The 26655-nt window shown below is 38.9% G+C and overlaps 1 protein-coding gene across 6 annotated transcripts in view; it reads left to right on the top strand.

Moving 5' to 3' along the window:
* Positions 1-25148, top strand: part of MTCL1 (microtubule crosslinking factor 1) — a 256548-nt gene extending 231400 nt beyond the window's left edge. For 4 of the 6 annotated variants that reach the window (XM_073631361.1, XM_073631363.1, XM_073631360.1 and 1 more), the window contains 4 exons: positions 553-843; positions 2624-2652; positions 2877-4389; positions 24047-25148. In XM_073631361.1, coding sequence (XP_073487462.1) covers positions 553-843; positions 2624-2652; positions 2877-4389; positions 24047-24235 — 2022 coding nt within the window. In that variant the 3' untranslated portion in view covers positions 24236-25148. Of the gene's footprint in view, positions 1-552; positions 844-2623; positions 2653-2876; positions 4390-16407; positions 16466-24046 lie in introns of all 6 variants that reach the window. The other 2 variants (XM_073631362.1, XM_073631365.1) reach the window with 2 other exon arrangements.
* Positions 25149-26655: the final 1507 nt, after the last annotated feature.

Here is a 26655-nt window from a genome sequence, read left to right as displayed (position 1 = left end):
AAAAACGTACGTCATCGCGTTCTAAACGATCGGACTTTGGTGTGATCGTGTGTAGGCAAGTCTGTTTCACAGTTTCAGTTGAGAGACCTGAGAGAACCTACTCCAAATATTATATGTATATTGGAAAATGTAAGCAATTGAGACCCCTTTCACACTGGAGAGCCGGGTCCGTCAGCGGTAAAGCTGTTATAGCGGCCACCAACAGAGCGCTTTTAACCACTGCTTGCAGCTGAGGAAAGGGTTAGCAGTGCCTGTTTTGCAACGCTTTCATTTCAATGGGCAGGGGCAGCGGAGGAGCACTGTATACACCGCTCCCTCACCGCTCTAAATATGCTGCTTGCAGGACTCTTTTTTCCGTCCTACAAGCGCACCGCCCCAGTGTGAAAGCACTCTGGCTTTCACTCTGAGGTGGCTTGAGAGACGCTTTGCTGGTGCTTTACAGGCGCTATTTTTAGCGCTAAAACACCTGAAAAGCACCCCAGTGTGAAAGGGGTCTAAATGCAATAATAGTGAAAGTGAAACTTATTTACTTATTGTATTTGACTTTTTCAGCTTCAAAGGGAATCAAGTCCTCGAAGAAAAGATAGCTTCCTTGATGACCAACATGATGGTGGTGGCATGGCTGAATATTCAGCCAACGCTATGCTGCATTCGCATGGAGTTAGGTCATTTTCTGACTCTGATGATATGCAGTATGACGAACAGTTACTGCCTAAGCTGAAGGGGTCAGATCGCTGCAGTGGCTCTGAGAATCTTTTTTTTGATGCCCTCTCACTGGATTCTGCTGATGAGACTGATTTAACACAGCCCCACAAACTGGAGCGTGATAAGTTCTCCACTGAGGTAATGCGCCTTTTCTGTTGCTGCCCCATGTTTGAGCACAGTATGTATGGCTCTGAGTCTTACATTACAGCAAAAGGATTGTAACTAATATAAGCAGTTACCTGATGGAGTAACAGAATGTATCTTATGGTAATACCTGAATCCTATGTGCCGTTTATTCATCAGAGCACAGAACTATCAAGTCTTCGTTAATGAACTCTTTATTTTGAGATTTCATTTTAAAAACGTTTTATGTTTTCCTTCTTCCTAATAATTTTATGAAATCTGTTTCCAATTATTTTATATATGTTTGAAAATACCATAAAGTTGAAAGGAAAAATTGTATCTGTAGCCAATTTTTTATATTTTTTGTCAGAGTGGGAAAGGGATAGAACTTACCAAACTATGATATCACTATTGTAAGTACAGATTGAGTTGCCCACTTTTCTTATAGGGGTTTTTATAAAACACAACGGGCATGGCTGACTTAAAATGAATTCACTTTGTTGTATAACTCATTAAAGTGGTTACAAGGGTTCAAGGTTTTTTACCTTAATGCATTTTATGCATTAAGGTAAAATAACCTTCTGGGTGCAGCCCCCAGCTCCCCTATATACTTACCTGAGCCCCATCTTGTCCTAGCAATGTGCATGAGAGCAGCAGCTCTCCTGGATCTCTCTTTTGCTTCATTGGCTTCAATAATAGCCAGTGAGCCAATGAGTAGAGAGTGGGAGCCGCACTCTGTGTGTGTATGTGAATGGACACACAGAGCACGGCTCAGGAGTGAGCCTGCTCAAGTGCCCCAACAGCAGGAGGCTTGCTATGGGGCAACCGGTGGGGGAGAGGAGCCAGTACCGCTGGAGGAGGACCTAAAAAAAAGGACCGGGGCTGCTCTGTGCAAAAAAATTGCACAGAGCAGGTAAGTATAACATGTTTGTTAATAAAAAGCAAAATGGACCTTATGGACCTTGATTGTGCCTTTCCTTTAGAATCACTTTAAGCTGTAACATGGTAATCTCCCCAAATCTCACGCCGACATGCCTTTTACAATCTTAAAATCATATTTCTAAATAAGCGCTTATTTTTTGCTTGAATGGCATGTTTATTTTAAGAACCTGTCACCTATACAACAACACATAGTCAACGACAGCCACATAGTGAAATTTGCTATTTAGGAATGATGAAGCACCTTGCCAGTGAAATCTGTACTTGGTATTGAGCCACCACTAAGCCATTAAAACGCAGTGATTTGGGGAGGTATAAATAGTGAATTACAACTGGTGCATCAAGTTTATGTAAAGTGATTTCTTGCTTTCCATATTTTTTCCTCCTGATAGAAAAAACATATGTTGACACAGGTTGTAGATGCTAGTATAATGAATCACTAGCAGCAGACATCACTGGTAGAAAGTAGACGGGCATTCATTTAAATCTTAATTGGCCCTATCAATCTACAATGCATTGGAGTGTTTGGAATGCAGTCATATTTGATGTTATGACAAAATGTATCTTTTTCCCTGTACAAATCAATCAATTCTCATGGTAATCCATGTAGCCATGCAGCAAAGATTATGGTATTTTCATGTATCATTCATTTGTATAATTCTTTTTAGTAATTTGTGCATTATTTATCTGTTGGCATCATATTGTGTGTTAATTTGCTTTATAGCTCCACAATTTATGTACAAGAATGTATGGTGCTGTCCTAATGAAAAATAAATAATTAACTGTGTACATTGATTGTATTGAAAAACATTTTTTGGATTAATAAGCCTATAAACTGTCTTGCTTGTTATTGCAGGATGATGCACAAAAAGGAGGTTTGCAGAGGTAAGTATTTCTTAAATGTTCCTAAATATAGGAATGATCTTCTAAACCTGTATGCATGACAATTTACTACTTACACGCTCCCAGTTTTTGGATTTATCCATGGATCTTTTTTTTTAGCTTACATGCAATTATTGTAGTCTTGCATGTTTGCAATTGTGCATAGCTCATTTGTTCCAGCAGTGGAGACCTGTTACTTAATAATTGCATGCCCTTTTTTTTTATAGGGTCATGTCTGTTTCCTCCATGTCTGAATTTCATCGATTAATGGAAAGCTCTCCTTTTCTTCCGGACAAGAACTTAGATCTTTCTGGCGACAAGGATGAGTTAACACCGCCCTTGTCTCCTGATGATCTGAAGTATATTGAAGAGTTTAACAAGAATTGGGATTACAATAATGTGGGCCAGGGTGATAAAATGGTATATGGGGATAGAACTGGAAATGGGAAATTGGAATTTGAATCCTCATCTGAAACATTCCACTCATCTTCATGGTTCCTTACCACAAGTGTTACTATGACAACAAATACTTTGACCAACCCAGATCACTGCCAGAACCAGCTGTCTCAAAACCACGGTGTTGCAGAAAGAATGGGGGTTAGGGTCTTTCACAGCCCACCAGTGGTTCGTAGACTTGACAAATCTGCAAACAATGGCAATGATGAGAAGAAGCACCTGGACCCAGATTTACTCTTTTCTGCGACCAAACCCAGGGGAAATGTTTCTGATGCTAAAAATTGTGCTACAGAGGTATTTGGGAGATGGTCATGCGATCTCAATAAGCACCAAAAAGACTTTAATGAGGGTAACCTACACCCTATGGACCGTCCTGTTTGCACTACTGTCAGCTTTGCATCTTCTCTGCACAATATAGAGTTGTCAAGGAACATGAGTGATGACATGAAAGAAGTAGCTAACTCTGTTAGAAATGCAATTCGATCAAACTCAGTAGATTCTCAATTTAGAGACATTGCTTGTCAGACCAATGGTTTAAAGAGTACAGGAACACAAACAACTCAAACAATTAGTGTTGGTTTGCAAACTGAGGCTTTACGAAGCGTTACCAGCAGTCCACACAAGTGTCTAACACCAAAGGGTGTTTCTACTCCTGTATCTTCGCCTTCACGTAGTCTGAGGAACAGGCAGATATCTCCAGCTATAGAAAAAGTTCAGGCAAAGTTTGAACGAAGTTGTTGTTCTCCTAAATATGGTTCTCCAAAACTGCAGAAGAAAGCACTTGCTAAAACAGATCAGCCAACTAAATGCGTTACTTCTGGCACTCTCCAAAAAGGCTTCAGTGAATCTGCATGGGCTAGGTCAACGACAACCAGGGAAAGCCCTGTTCATACAACAATTAATGATGGACTTTCAAGCTTGTTTAATATAATTGACCACAGCCCAGTAAATTGTGACCATTTACAAAAAGTGTCGAGGCCAAACAGCAGATCTAGGTCAGCAGAAACCAGGCAAGACTTTGTAACTATGCCTGACATGGATGGCAGGGGAAGATCTCCAAGTCCTATCCACATAACTGTAGATCTTCAAAGGGATCAATATGGTGATGTCAGCTCTAAACAAGACCTTTCTGCCCCACCTGGTTACTCGCTGTCAGAAAATGCTGCCAGAGTACTTAGTAAGAAAATTTTAGATGATCAAAGACAAATGCCAAATAGTCCAACCAGAGGTTACAGAGACCACACAGCTGCAGAACTTTTAAAAATCGATCAAGGATCTATTGAGGTAAGGACTTCCTTTTTACACTAATTGTCCCATAATGCAAAAAAAGAACATTTAATTTGCTATTTATTTTCATTCCATTTGTGCATTCGTTTTTGTTTTTAATATTCTCAACTGCATAATAATGCTCTGCTAATTAAAATGTGTGTTTGATATTAATTTATATAACTTGATAATTTCCTTAAAGAAATGTGCCATCCTATGGAAATCTTGGCTTTTCAGCCAAATGGACTTTATTGGTTTACCACAAATAAAAATCTGAGAATCAGAATCTTGCCACAGTTGATAAAAACATCAAATTTTTTCCCACAATGTCATTTAGACTCCTCAGAAGACTAGCCTGAATGCATTGCAGTTTACTGGTTCCATATGTCCCTTGTCTGTTAAAAGTGATTCATTTCAGGTATTAAAAGAGGGAAGCCATCCAGTGGGAGGTAACATTCCACTTTTTCCAATAATTTTTTTAAGTTGGGCACCGTTACTGAGGACCTTTCTTCATTACTGTATTTTCATGTGCTATAGAATGGTCCTCCCATTGTTAAATTTCTAACATGCATGTCATGAATGAGTATTGGAAATGTATTTGTGGAAACAAACTTTAAATACTAGCATTGGTGTTAATTCCATTATGCTATGTGTGCACAATATCCTTCTCATCGATATATAGGTTTTCACTGGATGTAAAAGTGAAGATTATGCTGCTGTTCCATGTTATAAGGAAGAAAACAATCTGCATTATAATTTGTTAAATTGAATCTGAATTTTTATTAAGTATGTTATTCTATATATTCTCATTATGATTGAAAAGTAGAAGAATAATTTTCACGTATTCAAAGACTTGTATTCTTGGCAAGCATAGCATTTCATACAGATCCCTGTTGAAGAAGACCTCCATTTCTTTTTCCACTGCCCTTACATCATGTTGCTAATTTCCTGGCTTATTGTTTTGCAATGAAATATATTGCTTATAAATATTTAATTATTAGAACTCCAATTCCAAAAAAAGTTGGGATGCTGTGTAAAATCTGCATAAAAACAGAATGCAATGATTTGCAAATCTCATAAACCCATATTTTATTCACAATGGAAAATCGAAAACATAGCAAATGTTAAAACTAAGAAAATGTACTATATTAAGAAAAAATAGGGTAATTTTGGAAATTGATGGCAGCAAAAAAGTTAGCACAGGGCAACAAAAAGATGGCAAAGTTAGTGGTACTATTTTATTAAGCCTGAAGGTGTAACCTCAGGTTGTTTTCATTGCCAATTGCCAGAAAAATCAAGTACAATAATCAATAGTTGGAATTAACCACAGAATTGGATGAGTCAGAGCAATATCTCATCCCTCATGAGACGGTTCAGGTTTCAATGAGAGAACTGGGTATAAAAGGAAGTTTTTTTTGCTCTGCTGTCACTTTAGCTAACCCATATCTGCCTGGGAATCATTTTCCATTAATCAACTGTTTATTGGTAAAGCAAAGTGTGTATGTTGTATATAGTAAAAAAATTGGTTACAAATATACACTTTGTAAAAAGTGTAAACAAATTTGAGCCCAAACCATTATAATTTTCTTTTGATATTGTAATACAAAATCCAGTGGTGTACTTTAACCACTTCAGCCCCGGAAGGATTTACCCCCTTCCTGACCAGAGCGTTTTTTGCGATTCGGCACTGCGTCGCTTTAACTGACAATTGCGCGGTCGTGCGACGTGGCTCCCAAACAAAATTGACGTCCTTTTTTTCCCACAAATAGAGCTTTCTTTTGGTGGTATTTGATCGCCTCTGCAATTTTTATTTTTTGCGCTATAAACAAAATAAGAGCGACAATTTTGAAATAAACGCATTATTTTTTACATTTTGCTATAATAAATATCCCCCAAAAATATATAAAAAAAACATTTTTTTTCTTCAGTTTAGGCCGATCGTATTCTTCTACATATTTTTGGTAAAAAAAAATCGCAATAAGCGTTTATTAATTGGTTTGCGCAAACGTTATAGTGTTTACTAAATAGGGGATAGTTTTATGGCATATTTATTAATAAATTTTTTTTTTACTAGTAATGGCGGCGATCAGCGATTTTTATTGTGACTGCGACGTTATGGCGGACATGTCGGACATTTTTGACACATTTTTGGGACCATTGTCATTTATACAGCGATCAGTGCGATTAAAAATGCACTGATTACTGTGTAAATGACACTGGCAGTGAAGGGGTTAACCACTAGGGGGCGGGGAGGGGTTAAGTGTGACCTAGGGAGTGATTACTAACTGTAGGGAGATGGGCTGTGTGGGTGACGTCACTGATCTCTGCTCCGATGACAGGGAGCAGAGATCGAGTGACACTTGTCACTAGGCAGAACGGGGAGATGCTGTTTACAACGACATCTCCCCGTTCATCCGCTCCGTGAGGCGATCGCGGGTATCCCCGCGGCGATCGAGTCCGCGGGACCCGACTCACGGAGCTCCCGGCCGGCGCGCGCGCGCCGCTGGCGGCGCGCACGCACGGGCACGGCGGGAAATTCAAATGGATGTACAGGTACGCCCATTTGCCCAGCCGTGCCGCTCTGCCGACGTACATCGGCGTGCGCCGGTCGGCAAGCGGTTAAACTATTTCAACCTAATTTCAGCTGGCTGGCTTCTGTCGGACGTGCATGCTGTAAATCCATCTGCCGACCGACTCCCGATCAGCTATCTCAGCCAATGGCAGGGAGCGCTGGTAGGAGTGTTCTGGCAGGAGGTGGGGGGGGCATCCCTCTGTCAGAACACAACAGCTCAGCGGGGGAAACTGCTGAACTAACCTTTCATGGTTAGTACAGTGGCTCCGACCAGAACTGCCAGGGTTTTTTTTTTCGTGCAACCTGCTGGGTTGCATGTAAAAAAATTATCAGTGTGTACCCGGTTTAATTTTTACTCTAGAAAAAAAAAAACAAGCAACTCTTCAGAGCAAAAAGCCGTACTTGCAAAGTAATTATCTCTTGCAAATAAGGTCATAGGCCTGATTCACACCTATGCAGGTTGCAGTTTACGTATTGCAGGTGCATTTTGTGTTTTTCAATATACACTTTTGATCCACTGAAGTCTATGGAATCAAAAAACAGAAAAAAGTCCCTGGCCCTTTCCATAAAATCCACAGCTGTGAACTACATCCATAGGAAACCATATTAAATTGACTGTAGTTTGTTTCTGCAAAACTGAAAAGGCACTAAAAAATGCATAGGTGTGAACCAGGCCATGGAGAATCGTTTTCTGCTTGGACTTAATTTTTGCTCAGTATGTTAAGGTCTCTGTTATGTGCTAACTCCCTAAGATTATTTTTACATTGTGTGCAATCTTCAGTTAAAAGTCTTGCAAGTGATTAGAAAAACAAACAGCATCTATTGTGTGCAAATGGAAAAAGATTAATTTCCTTTGTCAAATTAATCAGCTTGGCTTATTTTAATGTGTTCAGTAAAAATGTCATAATATGAATATCATAAATGCATAGACAAACAATGGCGCCATCAATAAACGGTGTAAAATATTTGTAAAACAACATTTGTTTCACTGTCATTTTCAGGAGTCGGTGTTCAGCAATATTTATTGTTGCTAATAATTTTTTTGGCATTTGCAATTACTTTAAAATGTAAGCACTTCAGCTCCGAAAGATTTACCCCCTTTCATATCCAGGCCTTTTTTTGCAATACGGCACTGCGTTACTTTTAACTGACAATTGCGTAGTCGTGCGACGCTGTACCCAAATAAAATGTATGTCATTTTTTTCCCACAAATAGAGCTTTCTTTTGGTGGTATTTGATCACCTCTATGTTTTTTATTTTTTGCGCTATAAACAAAAAAATGCCAGAAAAAAAATATTTTCTACTTTTTGCTATAAAACATATCCCTTAAAAAAATGTTAAAAATCTAATTTCTTCATAAATTGAAGCCAATATGTAATCTGCTACATATTTTTGGTAAAAAAAATCCCAATAAGTATATATTGATTGGTTTGCGCAAAAGTTATAGCGTCACAAACTGTGGGATATTTTTATTTTTTTTTAATTTTTTTTACTAGTAATGGAGGCGATCAGCAACTTATAGCAGGACTGCGATATTGCGGCACACATTTGGACACTAAGTGATACCTTTGACACTTTTTGGGGACCAGTGACACTAATACGTTGCACTGTCACTGCACTAATGACACTGGCTGGGAAGGGGTTAACAGAGGCAATCAAAGGGTTAACTGTGTGTCTAGCCAGTGTTTTACTACAGTGTGAGAGGGGCTTTTATTGCTATAGGGTGGTCATCAAGTGGTTAAAGAAAGCAGCTTGGTGTGTTATTTAGAACTGTGACAATTTTCGTTCCATTTTTGGGATGCAGTTCATTGCATACATAGGGGTTGATTTACTAAAACTGGAGAGTACAAAATCTGGAGCAGCTTTTCATGGTAACCAATCAGCATCTATGTTCAGCTTGTTCAATTAAGCTTTGAAAAAAAAACCTGGAAGCTGATTGGCTTCTCTTCAGACCTGCACCAGATTTTGCACTCTCCAGGTTTAGTAAATCAACCCCATAGTGTAATCAGCATAAATGGCTAATTCATACAGCTGAGAAAAAAATTGACACGGTATCACAGGTTCATAGGCAGGCTTAAATATGTAAGCTAAACTCTAGCCAAGCACCTACATTTGTTTAATTCCTGTATAGGAAATGTTTAGCCTACCACAAAATGTGTAAGTCTGTGTTGTTGGTCCAAACACCCTGCTGGACAGCACAGCCATATCTTCAACCTACACCAGCAGCAGTCAAAGTCAAAAACACACCACGAGCATGGTGATTGGTCAGTAAAGGAGCAGCATCATACTGATGATGTCATTTCTCTGTACTTTCTACTCTCTTGTCCTTTTAGCATGTGCACTGTCCACACTTGTGTACTGCAATAGAACCTTAGTGGCTCCTCTTGCTGGCCTCTCTTCCAGTCTGAATTAACTATACTGTGTATTATAGAAGGCTGATGAGAAACAAAAAAGGTCCAGCTGTAAAACAACCAATGCCATTCCACTTACTATCCAATCTAACAGTTGCTATGCATACTTAGGCTGGCCACAGAAGGTAAATTTTTGTTCAATCAGCTAGGAAGCATACATGCGAGGTGGATGGAAGAATCCTCCAGACGAAGTGCACGGCTAAGTGCATGGAACGCATCGACATAGCCGACGCCAACTCACCCCCGAAATCCTCTTTGGCTCCTAGGCCAGGAATGTAAGGTGTCCCCTTACTGTTGAACACTCTGGGACTTAGCGGTGATTTACTTCTGCATTCTCTACTGGGCCAACTCTGCCACCGTAGCTGTGCGTTCCAGCCGCTGTTCCGGAAGCCGTTTGGAAACCTCCTCGCAATCACCTGTGAGGCCTCACGGCCACTACAGCGCCAAACTGCAGACGCCAAGAAGTGTTGGATTAGAGGAAATTTATCTCACTCCCAAGCCAAACATACAGTCATTTCTACTAAATACCAAACGGACGAATAAAAGCAAAGCAGCACCACAGTTATCTCCCGTAACTCACGGTTAGAGAACATCTCCAGTGAAGTAATTTCGCGACCAGTACTGAATGATACAAGGAGGGGTAAGCGCCCGTATAATGGAACTCTATCTGCTTTTACTGCGATAACTCATGGACATGCTATTAACTGTGTAATTTGCCTAATCTCTCAAGTGCTTCCTCCAGCTTGCTGCATTGTTAAATACAGCTGTGTAGATGAACTTTGCCTTTTTCATTGAGAGTCTTTGCAATACTTACTGTTCTATTATATACAGCTTCAACACCTTTTTCTGACTATCTGTTTTGAAGCCCAATTCAACTCTCTTGCAGAAGCAAGAAAATGGAATCAACCTGCAACCTGAATAATGTTTGCTGACTGTAAGAGTATATATCTCCCATCGTTTACAATATGTTATGTGGAAGTAAGAAAATGGAATTAACTTGTATACATGTCTATTTACAACTATCTCATACAAATATAATTTTTTATTGATATATATAAGAAATTGCCCTAATGGACACTAGATATCAGTAATAATTGGGACTGATATTGGAGGAGACAGTGACTACATGTAGGACTTTCCCTAAATTCTAGCACCACTATATAAGTCCCACCCTGGAACTGGGATCCTGGGAATGGAGTCTGCGGGGGTTCTCTGAGCATAGTGTCTTTTTAACGACAATATTGTCAATTTTCTACAGTGGAACTTTTTATTTATTTAACTGGTACATTTTAGGAGTGTGGTTCACTGGATATGGCCACTTGGCCACTTATGTTGAGCCTTTTGTTTGATTAACTATGTTACATCAATAAAGCCTTGTATATTTTTGCTAAAATTAAACCATAGTTGACCCTCCTCTTCTTTACCTCTCTGGTGACATCTCTTTGTCACAACCCCATATTTTTTTTATATGGATGGAAGAATCCTCCCCGCTGTGCTGTTGTATTCTGACAGGACTCCTTCGCTGTTAGAATACACTGATCAGCAGCTGCAGCCACCTGGATGCAAGCCGCTGATCGACAAAAGTTGTCCAACAGTCCCTTTTGACATCAATCGCATTTTCCAACAGTCCCAAAGATCAATCAAAGTCCCTGCTGAAGAAGCTGAATTTTGATCACCTATGGGCAGCTCAAGGCTGGCCATAGTTTAATCTGTAGATCGACTTCTGTACAACCAGCCTGCATATACATTGATCAAATATAGGCCAGTCCCTGCTGAACTGGCCAAATTTTGTTCCATGTATCCATGTATTTTGATCCTTTAGGTTAGCTAATAAAAAAAAATCCTGCAGTGGGGAAAGAGGAATGGCATTATAGTTCACAGGCAGACTGAAGGTAACATTGACTTTCATCAGGGTTTTCACAACTCCTATCTGTTATTTCTGGAGAGCTGTGACATGGAAGAGGAAGCAATGAAGAGATTAAAACAGCCTTTCTGGTACTGATAGAATAGCAAGATGAATGGAAAGGGTGACTTTAAAGTGTATGTCAAGGCAAAAAAAAAAGAAATGTATTTTGTACAACTCTGCAACACATGTACATTTTCCTATATATTATTCCTGCAAGTACAGAAAAATAACTGTTGATATTACCTTCCTCTAATTCTTAAGCACTTATGCCTCGTACACACGGTGAGAATATCAGACGGATGACTGTCAGTTTTTTTTGCATGCTAGTCTCATATCAAAAATGAAGAGGTTACTAAAGTTATGAAAAATTCTGGTGCCACAAAACACAACTTTGGAAGTGATGTAATGTATATTGTATTCTATCGTTTTTGAGCAACCGTGGTCTTTGGTCTTCCGATTTTATATACGATACTTTACTAATTCAACAAAAAACGTTCAGGTATCGTACGAGAGAAAGTTTGTGTTTGTCCCTTCAGATAATTTCCGATGAACTGTCGTGATCGTCTCTTGAAAGCTGTGTACTAACGAACAGGTTATCGCACGATCACTTCGAAAGCTGTATTTTATGTACTATTTTCTGATCGTGTGTACTAGGCCTTAATCACTGCCTGCCTACTTGATTTCTGATGGATGACAAGGAATACAGACCTCTCCTCACCCTGACCCCCCCCCCCCGTCTTTCATATACCCTTCTTTTGCACAGACAGTGAGCATAGGAAGTTATGAGCTAACAAAATTTCTGGCAAAACCAACAGGTCTTTTTTGCACTTATCAAACAGATATAATGAAAATCATTTACTTGTATATTTAGCAATCCAAAAAAATGAGAAGAAGTTCATTGTTCAGGGTTTACATACATCTTAACCACTTGCCGATCGACCACAGTACATGTACTGTGGGTGGCTGGCATGGGCAGGCTAGATGACATACATGTACATCATCAAGCCTGTTCCAGGTTAGCAACATATCACTTCCGCAACTGCAGATCCTGGTACCATATGATCACAATGTCGACAAAGCTGTTATGAAAGCTGTGTTTTCTATTGAGTGATCCTGTGATTGGCCAACAACTATCACACATCACATGGTACCTGGGCCAATCACAGCACCCTGTACCATGTAATTAGCTATAACCAATTACAGATCACTAGTAATCACAGCTGTTTAGAATGTAACCCATTCATGACAGCTCAAAACATTGCTGTTACAATAACGACCTTGATCCTTGATCACCCCCCAGATTAGTACAATGTTACCGTTGTGACAATGAACTACTCTGAGGAGAGTATGAAAAAAAAATTATAAAAAAATAAAAAGAGTTAAATGTTAAAAGTTAAAAAATTGGAATAAAATTGTACTATTGATTTTTTTTTTTTGTTACACACTGTCACCAGTCAGTAACCCTGATCACCACCATACCAGTAATAAAACTGTGAGAGTGTTTAGTTAAATCTACCCCTAGGTACCATCCCCAATGTGTAACTGTCAAAAATCATAGAATTATGTGGGACTTTGAATGTACATTCTAGGTAGGTACATTCCACTTCAGCCCCGGAGAATTTTACCCCCTTTCTGACCAGAACACTTTTTGCGATTCAGCACTGCGTCGCTTTAACTGACAATTGCGCGGTTGTGCGACGTTGCACCCAAACAAAATTGACGTCCTTTTTTTACCACAAATAGAGCTTATATTTGTATTTTTTTATTTTTTGCGCTATAAACAAAAAAGAGCAACAATTTTGAAAAAAAAACACATTATTTTTTACTTTTTGCTATAATAAATATCCCCCAAAAATATATAAAAAAACACATTTTTTCCTCAGTTTAGGCCAATATGTATTCTTCTACATATTTTTGGTAAAAAAAATCACAATAAGTGTATATTAATTGGTTTGCGCAAAATTTATAGTGTCCACAAAATAGGGGATATTTTTATGGCATTTTTATTTTTAATTTTTGTTCATTAGTAATGGCGGAGATCTGCGATTTTTATCGGGACTGCGACATTATCGGACATTTTTGACACTATTTTGGGACCGTTGTCATTTATACAGTGATCAATGCTATAAAAATGCATTGATTACTGTGTAAATGACATTGGCATGGGGTAAGGGCTTAATTGTGTCCTAGGGAGTGATTCTAACTGTTAGGGGGCTAGGCTTTAACAAACAGGACACTGCTCTAGATGACAGAGAGCTGTGATCTCTTTCCTGCCACTAGGCACTTCTCTCCCCGTGACATGAGCGCGGGCACCCGGTGGACATCGAGTCCGCGGGACCCACTGATACGGAGGCCACGGCGGGCGCTCGCCTATGACACCGCTTCTTAAAGGGGACGTACCTGTACGCACTTTTGCCTACCAGCGCCATTCTGCCAACATACATCGGCGTGCGCTGGTCGGCAAGCGGTTAAACGCCAACTCATAAGATATAAAACATTTCTAAAGTTTTATTGTACATCAAAATAGTTAAAACATGTATGTTAAAAACATATTCACACATGCAATGCCATAGTGGTCTGTCTAAAAGCCTCGGCATCCCATGTATTGGCCAACGCCTTTTGCGGGCTGCCCCGCTTCTTCAGGGCCATGGATCTTCTAGAAAGTGCTGTAAATAATTAAAAACATTTATTAAGACATTTGTACATTACTAGGGACAGAAAATCTTTTTTTGCGCCTAGACAGGAAATTTTGCCATTAATGATATATCATTTTGCAGTAACTTGTAAGTATAACATATATGGGTGTTATATCCACAATGGATGTCATAAACAGAAGAATGGATAAAGAATTATTCTATGTTAATATATTTATATGTTTAAAAATGTTGTATTTACCTGTATAGTCAAAAGTGTGAAATGCTAATATCACCTAGTCCACCAGGTCCGTGGGGAATCCTCCAAAGCACCATACCAGTCATATGATGATGCTGTACTGCACTGGTGACAATATGTAAAAAATATATATTTTTAAGGGCCCCAAGAAATTAGATAGGCCATCATCAGTACATCAGGAGTGATCAATTTTCCTACTGTATATACCATAGTTTGTAGACGCTATACCTTTCAAACAAACCAAATGATATACACTTATTGGGATTTTTTTACTACAGACATATAGCAGAAAAAAATGTTTGCCTAAATTTATGAAGAATTTTGATTTTATTGGATATGTTTTATAACAGAACGTAGAAAATATATATAATATATATAAATATATAATTTTCTGCATTTTTTCATTTATATAGCAAAAAATTAAAAACTCAGCAGTGATCAAATACCACCAAAAGAAAGCTCTGTTTGTGGGGGAAAAAATTATATAAATTTCATTTTGGTACAGTGTTACTTGACAATGCAATTGCCAGATAAAGGAGCGCAGTGCTAAATAGCAAAAAATGCCCTGGTCATGAAGGGGGTAAAGCCTTCTGGAGCTGGGGTGGTTAAGGTGGTTGTTAAGCCACTTTCACATCTTCATACCATCCCCTCTGTGTTCTAATCCTGTGTGCCCCTGTGTGAGTGATTAAAAAAAAAAAAGCCTGCTATACCTCATTTTAGAGCTCTTCTCAGTGATCATATGATCGTCTGGCTTTCCTCTCTCCCTGTCTGATAGATGCAGTGGGCGGGGCTGAGATTCCCCCGCTGACATCACTCGGGAGAGGAGGAGGAGAGGAGAGAGAGAGAGCCAGCTGATCATGTGATCGCTCAGAAGAGCTATGAAATGAGGTATAGAAGACTTTTTTTTTATAAATCACTTACACGGGCACTCAGGATTAGAACACAACGAGGATGGTATGAAGATGTGAAAGTTATTTGAGCAGCAGGGGTTGAGGGGGCAGGCACTGTCACAAGCTGACAGGCAGAGAGGGGAGGGGGATAGAGCACAGAGGAGACAGATAGCAGGCTGTGGATGACGAAGGCACATACGGATGAATCCGGGGTCAGGGCTCAGCAGCCTTGATATATTGGAGTCAGCATACAGAGGGGAGGGTATAGCCAGGCAGGATCAGCCAGGCATTACAGGGGGCCAAATGACACAGCACAAGCACTGTGCTGTATAAAATGCCTTAAAGGAACAGGATGGGTTTTTTTGGGGGGGTTTAACAAACGCTTTAACTGGCAAAGAGAAATTCTATTTAGTAATTAATAGCAACCTTTAATACTTCTACTTCCTTATGGTTTGTATAACCAGAAAACTAAAAGTATTGCTTTGCAGTAATGTACATGTTAACAACATGTGTTGCTGTGCCATTCATTTTGAATTGCACCCCAATGCACTATGGCAATGCACCTGCTTTGCAGCACGCCGCAATTTACGGTAGTTGTGTTAAAAGAAAATATGTCACGTCCGATTTGTAACCCATTTTGGGTGCATTGGCAGCCCAATAATTCAGTGCGCTGCCTTAATGCGACACACACTAACACGTGCACGAATGCACCACAAAAATATAAATAGGCACTAGGTGATGATTGATAAATAAGAAATATAGGTTGCTGACTTACCCTTTTGCACAGGCTTCTAAATATTTGCTTGCACTGTGTACAAGTTCTCAAAAACCTTCTACATCCATAAGGGGTTACCAATGCATATAAATTAGTAAGAGGTACTAATATTCATTTATATGCTGATCAGGAGTTGCGATGTGCAGTAACCATAGCAACCTTTTTATATTCCTTCAGCTTTTTCGGTTTACTGAATCATGCTAATGATAATGGTTATTGTGGGATACTCTGCTTTTCACATTGCTCCTTGTATTAATAGAATTAATTTAAATATATTGCCCAGTCCTTAAAAGTCGACACTCCACTAGTGTACTGTGTCAGTAGCAGGTGCTGTTATGTAGTACAAGCTGTGAACATAAAATCAATGGCCAACTTGTCAGTGGGTCTCATTTCTTGCTTCCTGTATGCTTCTCGTCTCTTTACCTTTTCATGCTATGTATTAACATTTTAACCAGTACTTCTTTTACATTATCTGTTGCAGACAGACATTCCAGAAGCTTGGAAATATACATCTTCTGCAAACAACGATTGACTATTTTCTTTACTTTCTTTTTCAAACTATTTGCTTTCTTTCTGTCTGTTCTGTCTAGAACCAAACTGTCTTACTAACTGCCCCCTGGGGACTCTAACTATGCCTGCTACACAGCTGTAAGTTTTCGTTTATGACTTGTTTGCATTTTTTATCTTGTTCGAGAACTTTTAGTGTTTTGAAGCATAGCCAAGCATAAATGGATGTGGACATAGATATACAGCTATCTAACAAAAATGATCCCTGTCTCAGTTTGGCTTCCGTGCTGCACACAGCCATTACTTTATAAGTCAGTACTTTAAATATAGATCCAAACTGACTAGCTGTTATTTTAGGCATAGCGTACAAGGGAGAACTTTTACATTAAATACTAGCCTCACGTATTGAATTAAAAGGTTTTTACATTGAATAGTTCAACTTTTTTTTATTATGCAAGACTAAAGTGTTTATCATCCATTCAAAATATATTTCAGAAAGGGTTTATAAACCTAAATACAATTTAATTCAGTTTGTTCTGCTATGACCAAGTAAAAATATTATTGGGGTAACTCCCTACAACACCTTCCTCCTAAAACAGTGGGAACCTTGTTCACCTTTCATTGAAATAAAGGGGTTGATTTACCAAAGGCAAATAGCCTGTGCACTCTGCAAAGTGCAGTTGCACTCTGCAAGCGCATTTGCTCCAGAGCTTAGTAAATGAGCAGAAGCTGTTTTTTTATTTTTTATTTTCCTTGCATGTGATTGGGCACTCTTTGCAAAGTAAAGCTTTACCTAATTTACTAAGGTCTGGAGCAACGGCACTTGCAGAGGGCAAGGGCACTTTGCAAACTGCACAGTCTATTTGCCTTTAGTAAATCAACCCCAAAGTCTGCACATTCAGACCTTCAGAGCTTCATTATGTCTGAATGGTTATACTAGAATATCAATTCTTATCTGCATAGGGCTGTGAGTGAAAAAATGAAATAGGATCTACAGATTCCAGGAAAACAGAACTAGTATGGGAAAAGGGAATCAATAATTCAAGGCTGTGTCATATGTGAAGCCAATTATGGTATACAGAGATATAATATTCTGAGATCTAAGATATAATGTTATATATTTATGGTGTCTGTTTTAGGACATACCTTAACATGCATCTCATTCTTCTCCAAATCTCACTACCCTTACTTTGAAACTTCTTCAACCATCCTCCAGATGTCTTTTACTCCTCAATCCTACTTCAGTTTCATATGTCCTCTTCACATTTCCCTCTCATCATACATCACTAAAAATATTGTTTGTTTGCTATCCTCTTCCAGTAGTTTTCCAAAAATTTGTCACACATCATTCTTTTATGTTCTCCAAACATTTTCATTCCTTGGGTACTCTTGTTAGTTGGCCTTGCTACTCCGTTGTCCTACCCATTCTCACTAGTCCTTGCCTTCCAACTCTACCATCCCATCTTCTCAGTCCTGCTCTTCCAATATGAAGGGGACAGCCGAGTAGAAAGACAAACAAATGGCTCAGGATGTACAATTAATGACGCATGGCCACTTCAAAGGACTACTTAAGAGGACAACTAAGAGGGATGATTTAGAGGAGATGTGAAGGGGGGCATTTGATTATGCAAAGTGTGAGGAAAAGATTAAGAGCAGGAGTATGTTCTAAAATATATAGCACAACATAAATCTGTTCTGTTTGTGTGCACAGTATCACTGTTGTTCTCTAAGCTGTAGTACCTGTCCTTTTTGTTATCCCTTTTTGTTTGTTTTACTTGTGTCACAACATGAATTCAACTGCAAACATGCTGATTTCCCAAAACTACAAAATAGTAGGTGAATCAGTCGCTGTCATTTAAAACATATGTACTTAGAAGATTTGCCTCCAGGGAATGTTTGGTGAAAGTCTCTTTCACTGCCTTATAAGTGCACCCCACAGTGTTGGGGGTTCTTGAAATCTATGTTTCTGTGTTCCCAAAAAGTTCCCAATGCACAGCAATGATGCAAGAATGCTTGATCCACCTCCTTGTAGGCAGGTGAATTTACTACCTATACACTACCCAAACCTGGCCTTCATATGCGTTTGCTGCATATGAATTTTTAGTGTTGCCCTTTTGGAAAAAAATGTTCTTGTTCATGTTTATACATGGTCTTTAACCTTGTGTTAAAAAGCTTAAAAGCTTTATTGCCCTAACATAAATTGGGCAGTGCTGCATTTTAAAATATTAGAAGTATTATACCATGAACTAAAAGATAGATATATATATATATTTTAACACATTATATTGTCAAAAGTATTGGTTCCAGCACATGAACTTTAATGGCATCCCTGTCTTAGCCCGTAGGGTTCAATATTGAGTTGGCTCACCCTTTGCAGCTATAACAGCATCAAATCTTCTGGGAAGGCTTCCACAAGGTTAGGAGTGTGTCTATGGGAATGTTTAACCATTCTTCCAGAAGCTCATTTTTGAGGTCAGGCACTGATATTGGACGAGAAGGCCTGGTTCGCAGTTTCCGCTCTAATTCATTCGAAGGTGTTCTTTCCGGTTGAGGTCAGGACTCTGTGCAGGCCAGTCAATTTCATCCACTCCAAACTCGCTCAACCATGCCATTATGGACCTTGCACTAGTGCGCAGTCATGTTGGAACAGGAAGGGGGCATCCCCAAACTGTTCCCTCAAAGTTTGTCCAAAGTGTCTTGGTATGCTGATACCTTAAGAGATTCCTTCACTGGAACTAAGAGGCCAAGCCCAACCCCTAAAAAACAACTCCACTCCAATTCTTCCCTACACCAAATGATTTGGACCAGTGCACACAGCAAGGTCCATAAAGACATGTATGAGCGAGTTGAGTCCTGACCTCAACCCGATAGAACACCTTTGGGATGACTTGGAGCAGAGACTGCGAGCCAGGCCTTCTTGTATACATCAGTGCCTGACCTCAAAAATGCACTTTTGGAAAAATGGTCAAACATTCCCATAGACACACACCTAAACCTTGTGGACAGCCTTCCCAGAAGAGGTGAAGCTGTTATAGCTGATATATATATATATTCACATTAAAAGTGACTTCTGGTTTAATAATAAGCAGAATATTGTCTAAGACAAGGAGCTGTGTGCATAACTAAATGTACAGTAACAGACAATTTTAGCTGGCACTAGGAAAGCAACTAGGATGCATATTAGGACCTGACAAATGTTGCGTCTGTGCACTCTATCTGCTAAAAGTGCCCTTATGTTTAAAAAATGTTTTGGGTAAAAAATACAGAAGTTGCCATTACTGGCCTGTTTTTAAAAATGCATGATGCAGGGCTGTCATCCTTATTACTGATCTCAAACAAGTGTGTGTGTATATCAGGTGTTGGGACATCTCATATGCACATGCTTGTTCCAAGCTGATGACTCACTAATTAGTGAGTGACCACTCTCATATTTCTATATGGCTAATTATTTTCATTAAGTTTTTCCATTCCTGGTACTGGTATATAAGCAATGCATTTTATAATGTATTTCTAGGTGCACATAAAAATATCTTTGCAGCATTTTTCATGTTCCTGAATGTACAGAAGAAAGCACTTTGTTTTAAAGCCAAACATATCATTATATGTTAATTCCCCAATAAGTAAGTTTACAATTTAATGTATTTAGGCCAGATCCACAGTATCAGCTGACGGTGCTATTTCCCTAGTGTTTAAACATACATTTACTTTAATTTAAACACACAATTGTTTTTATTTCATCAGTATATTTTTTTAGGGGGAATTGGAGAACAGGCAGTGTTAGTGTTCCCAGAGGACAGATTTGGGACATACTGCTCTATATTATTTGTATTCTTATATTAATGGCACAGCAAGCATTTCCTCACAGTGGTAAGGTTATACTGATCACTAATGACAAATTAAAGACTTGTCATGTATCTTGCAAGCATGAAGTTAGCCTATGGATAACCATAAAACCAACTATTTTTCATTAAGCATTGTCTTTTGGTCCTCTGTATCTGTTGCTAATCATCACTAAACATATCATTGTCAGTAACTGGTTTTATATAACATCTTTCAGCCAATCAACTCTTCAAGCTGTTTCAGGCCTCTGTCTTCTAACTGTCTTTGCATTCTTCAAAACTAACATCATAATAATGTTTGTCTTCGTCCTGTACTTTTTTCTAAAATGTAAATTCTTGTGTGTTCATTGTGATCTCCTTGATGTCTGTTACCACTTGTGTTGTGTTTGTATTTTGTCACCAACTGAGTTATATATCAAGCTCTACACAATTTCCTATATCGGAAGCTAAAACTTTTATTTCATTGACCATTTTGTCTTTTGGCCCATGTTTTTCAAGGATCAACCCATGCAACAGTGATATTCCAGTTACAGTTGTAGTCTCATCTGCCTAAGTGGTGAGATCTCTGGCTTTATTCCCACCACTTGAAGGTCTCATAGCTCTTGCTATCGTGCTACAACAGGGATATTATCAATTCTGCTGCTGCATTTCCTTTAATAGAAAAATAACTCTCCAGCAGCTACTGACTGTACGGTAACTGTTTAATAGGGAATGGTAAGGAGGAACTGAACTCTGGAAGCTGTACTTAGTCAGTACATACAATTGGCCACTGCCCTCACCTATAACTGGCCTTTGCAGGAAGGAGCACATAGAAGGGCAACGCATGCAAAACAAAACCAAAGAAATTCCCAGCTCAACTTACCCACCAGTCTGCAACTAACCAAATTATCCTAACAGTATGTGTTAAAAACAGGGGTTTAGTTTGCACACATATGCAAATACGTGCATAAGATACAGAGCCCTGTCAAGGCACCCCGGTATTTTCTGTAGTCCTAACTCAAAATTTTGAGAGCCTCCACAGTGGAAGCACATGCATTATAATGGATAGGCAGAGGGCAGGTGAGCCTGGAGGTAGCCTACCCCTCCTTAAAGACACAGGAGGGCACCCAGCATATAGCATAGTGGCAGCAAAGGTGTCCAGTGCGTCCCTCCAACACTCCAATCAATTTTAGGATGACTTAACTCTAGCTTGATATATAATTGTCATTGTGAGTCTTAATTATATATTACTGTTTTGTGATTGGTGTCTTCAGAATTGACTTTGAAATTCCTTCTTAATTTATTAGTGCAATGTGCTGGTATATGTTACCACATGGCCTTTGTCAAGTCAGAATTAAAATGTACCTAAAGCTGAAGTCTGGTACAACATTTTTGGGGGTACAACACCACTCTCATAATTTACCTCTAATGAACTGTATACTGCTGGCTGCTGTGCATGTTTATAAATCCTCCCTTTAATGAAGCCGGGTCCCGTTTACAGTGGTGATCTTCCATTGGATACATGAAGAAACTTCGGACAGCTGCAATCCGCAAGAGTATCACTTTACTGATATCCATATAAAAACACATATACAGGTAAAGAAGAGCACAAGAGGTGCATAGAAGATTTGCCACTCTTCGCGCTAGTTTAGCACCTAGTCATGAGTCAGCATTAAACTAGCCAGAAACACGTAGACTTTTTTATGCACCCTCTGTGCTATTCGTTGCCTGTATATGTGATTTTAAATGGATAGCAATAAAGTAGTGCTCTTGCAGAGTGCAGCCGTCCGAAATTTCTTCATGTATCCTGGGCTTCAACTGACAAGCTGGGCATTGCACCCGATGGACTGAGGATAGCATGGGAGATATCATACATCAGGGCAACCTAGAGCAGTGTTCACCTGTCTGAGTGATCTTTCATTGCTGCAGAGGGTAAGAGCAGTGGCTGCAGCAGTCAAAGATTGTGTCAACCACCCTCCTCTTCTTCTCCTCTCTTCTAATCACAAAACTCCAGGTATTTTCCCTGGATGGAAGGCGTACTGTGAATCGAGGAGGGGGGATCCTTTCATTCATTCAGAAAAAAAAATGTAAATCTGAGTTTATTCAGAAAACACTTGTGAAGTATTGTAAAAAAAAGTTAGAGGTGATTGAGGGTGGCCAGTTTGAACGGTCTGCTTATAGCATGTATGCCTCCAAGCAAAGGTACGTTTTCAATGTGAACAAGTTAGTGACAAATTACATAATGCCAGCACTTGCAAACCAAAGCTTTGTGACTCCAGTTTGTAAGTTTTTTTTTTATATGGGTGATTGTGTAAATCATATGATCTACACATTTAGGCCATATCTTTGTTATTGTATTATTTTCATCTAATCACACAAAATAGAACCTTTGTGGATCTGTTTGGGAAAGAGGAGCACAGATAATGCCCTATGTATACATTTTAATCTCTTATTAGTGTGAGTGGAATCTCCTCTTGATTGTATTCTTTCTTGCAGTACATTGCTTGTAGTGTTTTATAAAGGAGGTAGTTGTCAATAAGAGGATAATATTACACTAATAAGTCATTTCAAAATCTCATATCTACTGCTTTAGTTTCAAGCATGAATGAGATTTGTGGGAGGAGACAGAGGTAGTAAATCTGTGGATGGAGGAATTACATTCTTTGTCATTTCAAAATGTAACTATTGATCATAAAAAACATTAATTAAGTTACACATGTACAAGGCCAAAATATAAGAAATACAGTAATGCTGATACGTAAGTAGTACCACTTATATAGCTAAACTGTGTCTATTTGTTCCCTACATTGTAGTCAGAATTTCTCTAATTCAGCATTTATTAGCTGACTTTTATTTAAGATGTGTAGCACCAAAGGTAAATATGTAAATTATTGTAAACTTTCAACCTAAAGCAAACCTTTCCTTTCTCCATGCAACACAAAACAGGTTTGCTTTCCACACGCCTCCTTCCCCATACCTTCCTACCTTTATATGCTTACCTTCACTCCCCCTATGCTCTGTTCAGCCCGAAGAAAGAAGACAATACCAGGTACTTTAGGTATGCAGGAGCATGTGATACATTTCATGTGACAACACTGGGCCCATCAACAAGCACCAGCACTGTCACATAAGGAGGGGCCATACACCACGTAGGCAATGACTTGAGTAACTTGTAGCTTACACAGGGTGGGTCATCAAGCAGAGCGATGGAAGAACTAAACGATGGTAATGGTGTAATGCATTGGAGGGGTGTATTAGAATGAGCGTTTGTCTTTGCCCCGCATAGGCGAAGTACAGATTCACTTTAAAGTCTTATGATGATGCCATTGGTTTGGCTTTAGTTTGAGATGCTTCTAAGGTCCTTCAGAATATATTGACTGGTGCATTTGACTTGCAGTTGAACACCTTCTGGCCTGCATTTGATCTGCTTCACACAGGATTTCCAGACCCATAGATTTGTCTAGGAACACAAAACCCATGCTGAAATATGTGGACTAGTACTAATGACCCCCTCCTGAAAATGCTAGTTATTGGTGTGTCTGGCTTAGTTGCTGCTTTAAATCAATGACCTAGAACAAATGTCCAGCAAGTGAAGTCAGAACTCCTGATCTGCAGACCAGTTCTGCAACCGTAAGCAAGAAAGTACTGCAGACAGAAGGTTAGCATGATAACTATGTGATTATCATTTTTTGGAAGTAGGTCACCAACAGCAGCCAACATGTGTCTGTTAGCACAGGCTAACATTAATAGTAAAATGTATCTGATTGCTGAATATGCAATTATACATTGGTTATTTTAGTAGCTAGCATTCTTGAATAAAGGTTATGTGGAAACGATATACCTAAAATATATTCTGCTTTATTAGGCTGTATTAACTCAATGTTTCCTCTCTTCTATTGTGAAGGAACTGCCTTGTTCTGCGTTAGCTCCATCCTTAGAATCCAGTTTCTCCAGACCAGAGAGACCAGCGAACCGACGCCTGCCTTCCAGATGGGCCTCACATTCCCCAACTGCCTCTCGGGCCTCTTCTAGTGGTAATCTACACGAGGAACAGGGAAACAAGGAAACACAAGCAGAAAGAATGGATGTCTGATGCCACCTTGCATGACTTACCAGTCATATAATCCAGTCTGTGTAATTCCATTTTCACACAGTCCAGTCTCTGCCAGTAGACATCAGGATTATTTTTACCACCTAAGGAATGATATGTGAAATTGCTGAACGATCAATCAGTTACATTGCTTGTTGTGTTTCTGCAATGAAACATCTAATGTATGTGTGTGAGACGATCATATCTCTTTCAATCTTTCTTACCTTTTCTAGAAAGAGAAAAAATACAGGCCACAACAAAATTGCAAAGTACAAAAAGGACTATTCTCTCAGTGCTGACTGCCTTTTTCATTTCTTTGCACTGTTTTTTTTTTTTTTTTTTGTTGTTTTGTTTTAGCTTTTGATCTTATTTTTTTATTTTTGTAATACTTGTATGTTGTTTCAGTCTTTTCAGTCTTTTGGTATTATTTTTACAGTGTTAGAATATGCATAGGATGCATAGGATAATGAAAGTGCTTCACGTTATCTGAAGCTATATAGAAAGATGCAAAGCCATTCAGTTTGCTGAACCAGAATTTTTTTTTTTTTTTTTAATGATGGCAAAAAATGTCTTATCAAGATGACTGTATGCAAACAAATATGTATCACATGATAGATGATACAGGCACTTTAGTGCATGTACATTACTCCTGTACTGTAAGCAACTATCATCATAAGAATGAATCAGAGTTTTACTGTAATATTGTTGTGAATTTATGTACTGTAATTCTATTGTTAGTTATTTTCTTGCACTGATGACACAAGAAATGCATTTTTAAATTACTGTCCACCAGCTGTGTATGTACGAATATCTGTGAAGTTCCATGGAAAAGCCAAGGCATAATGATATGTAATGGATATTATTCAGAGGTATGTACCAGGCTGTACTGATGAGAATAAAATATTTAACATTATTATTATTGAGTTTTTTTTACAATTATTTCTCCTTTGTAAAAAAAATCCATCCTGCTCTGTATGTAACCACAAAGGTACTGGTGATAGATTTTAAGTGCAGTATTCAAAAGTATTTATTTATAAAATGGTTAAAAACACTTACAAGATCATGCATGGAACAGGCATGTCGATAGCATGGTGAGTATCCTGCTGACGTCACTTCCGGTCCGTGTGCTCCAGCATGGTTCCGGAAGCCAGGCGGCCATCTTGGCTTCTCACTTCTCCCTCTCTTGTCACAGGTGCTGGTCAGGTCTCCCCTAGAGGCATAGGACACAGCAGGATACTCACCATGCTATCGACATGCATGCTTCATCCATGATCTTGCAAGTGTTTTTAACCATTTTATGACTAAATACTGTTGAATAATGCACTTAGAAGCGTCTTCTGTCTCCCTTTTATCCACATTAGAGTTGCTTCTTCTCTTTGGAGTGCTGCTGCAAGTGCTATTTCAGTATTCACCCATTTCACCCTTGATGTTGATGCTGACACTGATGTGAAAGTTGTTGATCCAGTTTATTGGAGGAATATTTCTGACAGAAGCGCCCTATTTTCTTTCTCCTTCCCTTGCAAAAAAATAAATACACATACAAACATCTGATGTAGACATTGCTATACATGCTTGACATACATAGTGGAGGGCATGCCTGTTGAAATGTGCATGGGCACAGCCCAGCCCATATGAATAAAAAGAAGGACCTACACAGCCGGGTGCCTTGGTTTTAGTGTACATGGATTGTGCTTTGTGCATGGCAATAAATGGATGCACTATCTACTAATTTGGGGGCCTCTCTTGTAATGTGCATTGCCTGCACCATGATAATCAATGAGAGGACTGGGCTTCTGTTGCAGTGTGCATGTATATGTCTGTCTGGATAGAAGCACCATCTACTCAACTTGATGCTGCAGTACTCTAATTTGTCACGCAGCCCATATGAATGAATATAAAGACCACCTACTCAGGTAGATGGTGCTAAATTTTTTTTAAGGAGATGTGCAACTGATTAGAATACTACAACAGAGGCTCCTGGTCTGATTTTGGATCATTGCACTGCAATGGGAAGAACATCTGTTTCTTGCTGATTAAAAACTCAATACATTTATTCTCCGTGATAGATAGACTTTATGAGATCAGTACTGAATCAGTAAGAGGTTGCAAGGGAACTAAAATGTCCTTTACAGTGTAAATGGACAGTTTTACACTTAACAGATTTATAAATCCTTCCACCTCACCCCAGCTTAACTTTTCTCCTTCTTTACACAGGAGAGTTATATTACCTCTATTTCACAATGGTACAGACAAGGGAAAACAGAGGATTACCCTTTGTACTGCTCATCACTGTAACACTCACATGCTCTCTTAAGCTGAATGAAATAAGATTTTATTAATTTCTATTTCAGTATGCTGGAAATCTACTTACTGTGAAGCTGCTTAACACTACAATAAAATATCACTTAGCATATTCATTCAGG

This window comes from Aquarana catesbeiana, linkage group LG05 (genome assembly GCF_042186555.1).
Source record: "Aquarana catesbeiana isolate 2022-GZ linkage group LG05, ASM4218655v1, whole genome shotgun sequence".
Taxonomy (NCBI): Eukaryota; Metazoa; Chordata; class Amphibia; order Anura; family Ranidae; genus Aquarana; species Aquarana catesbeiana.
This window is presented reverse-complemented; position numbering and strand designations above follow the sequence as displayed.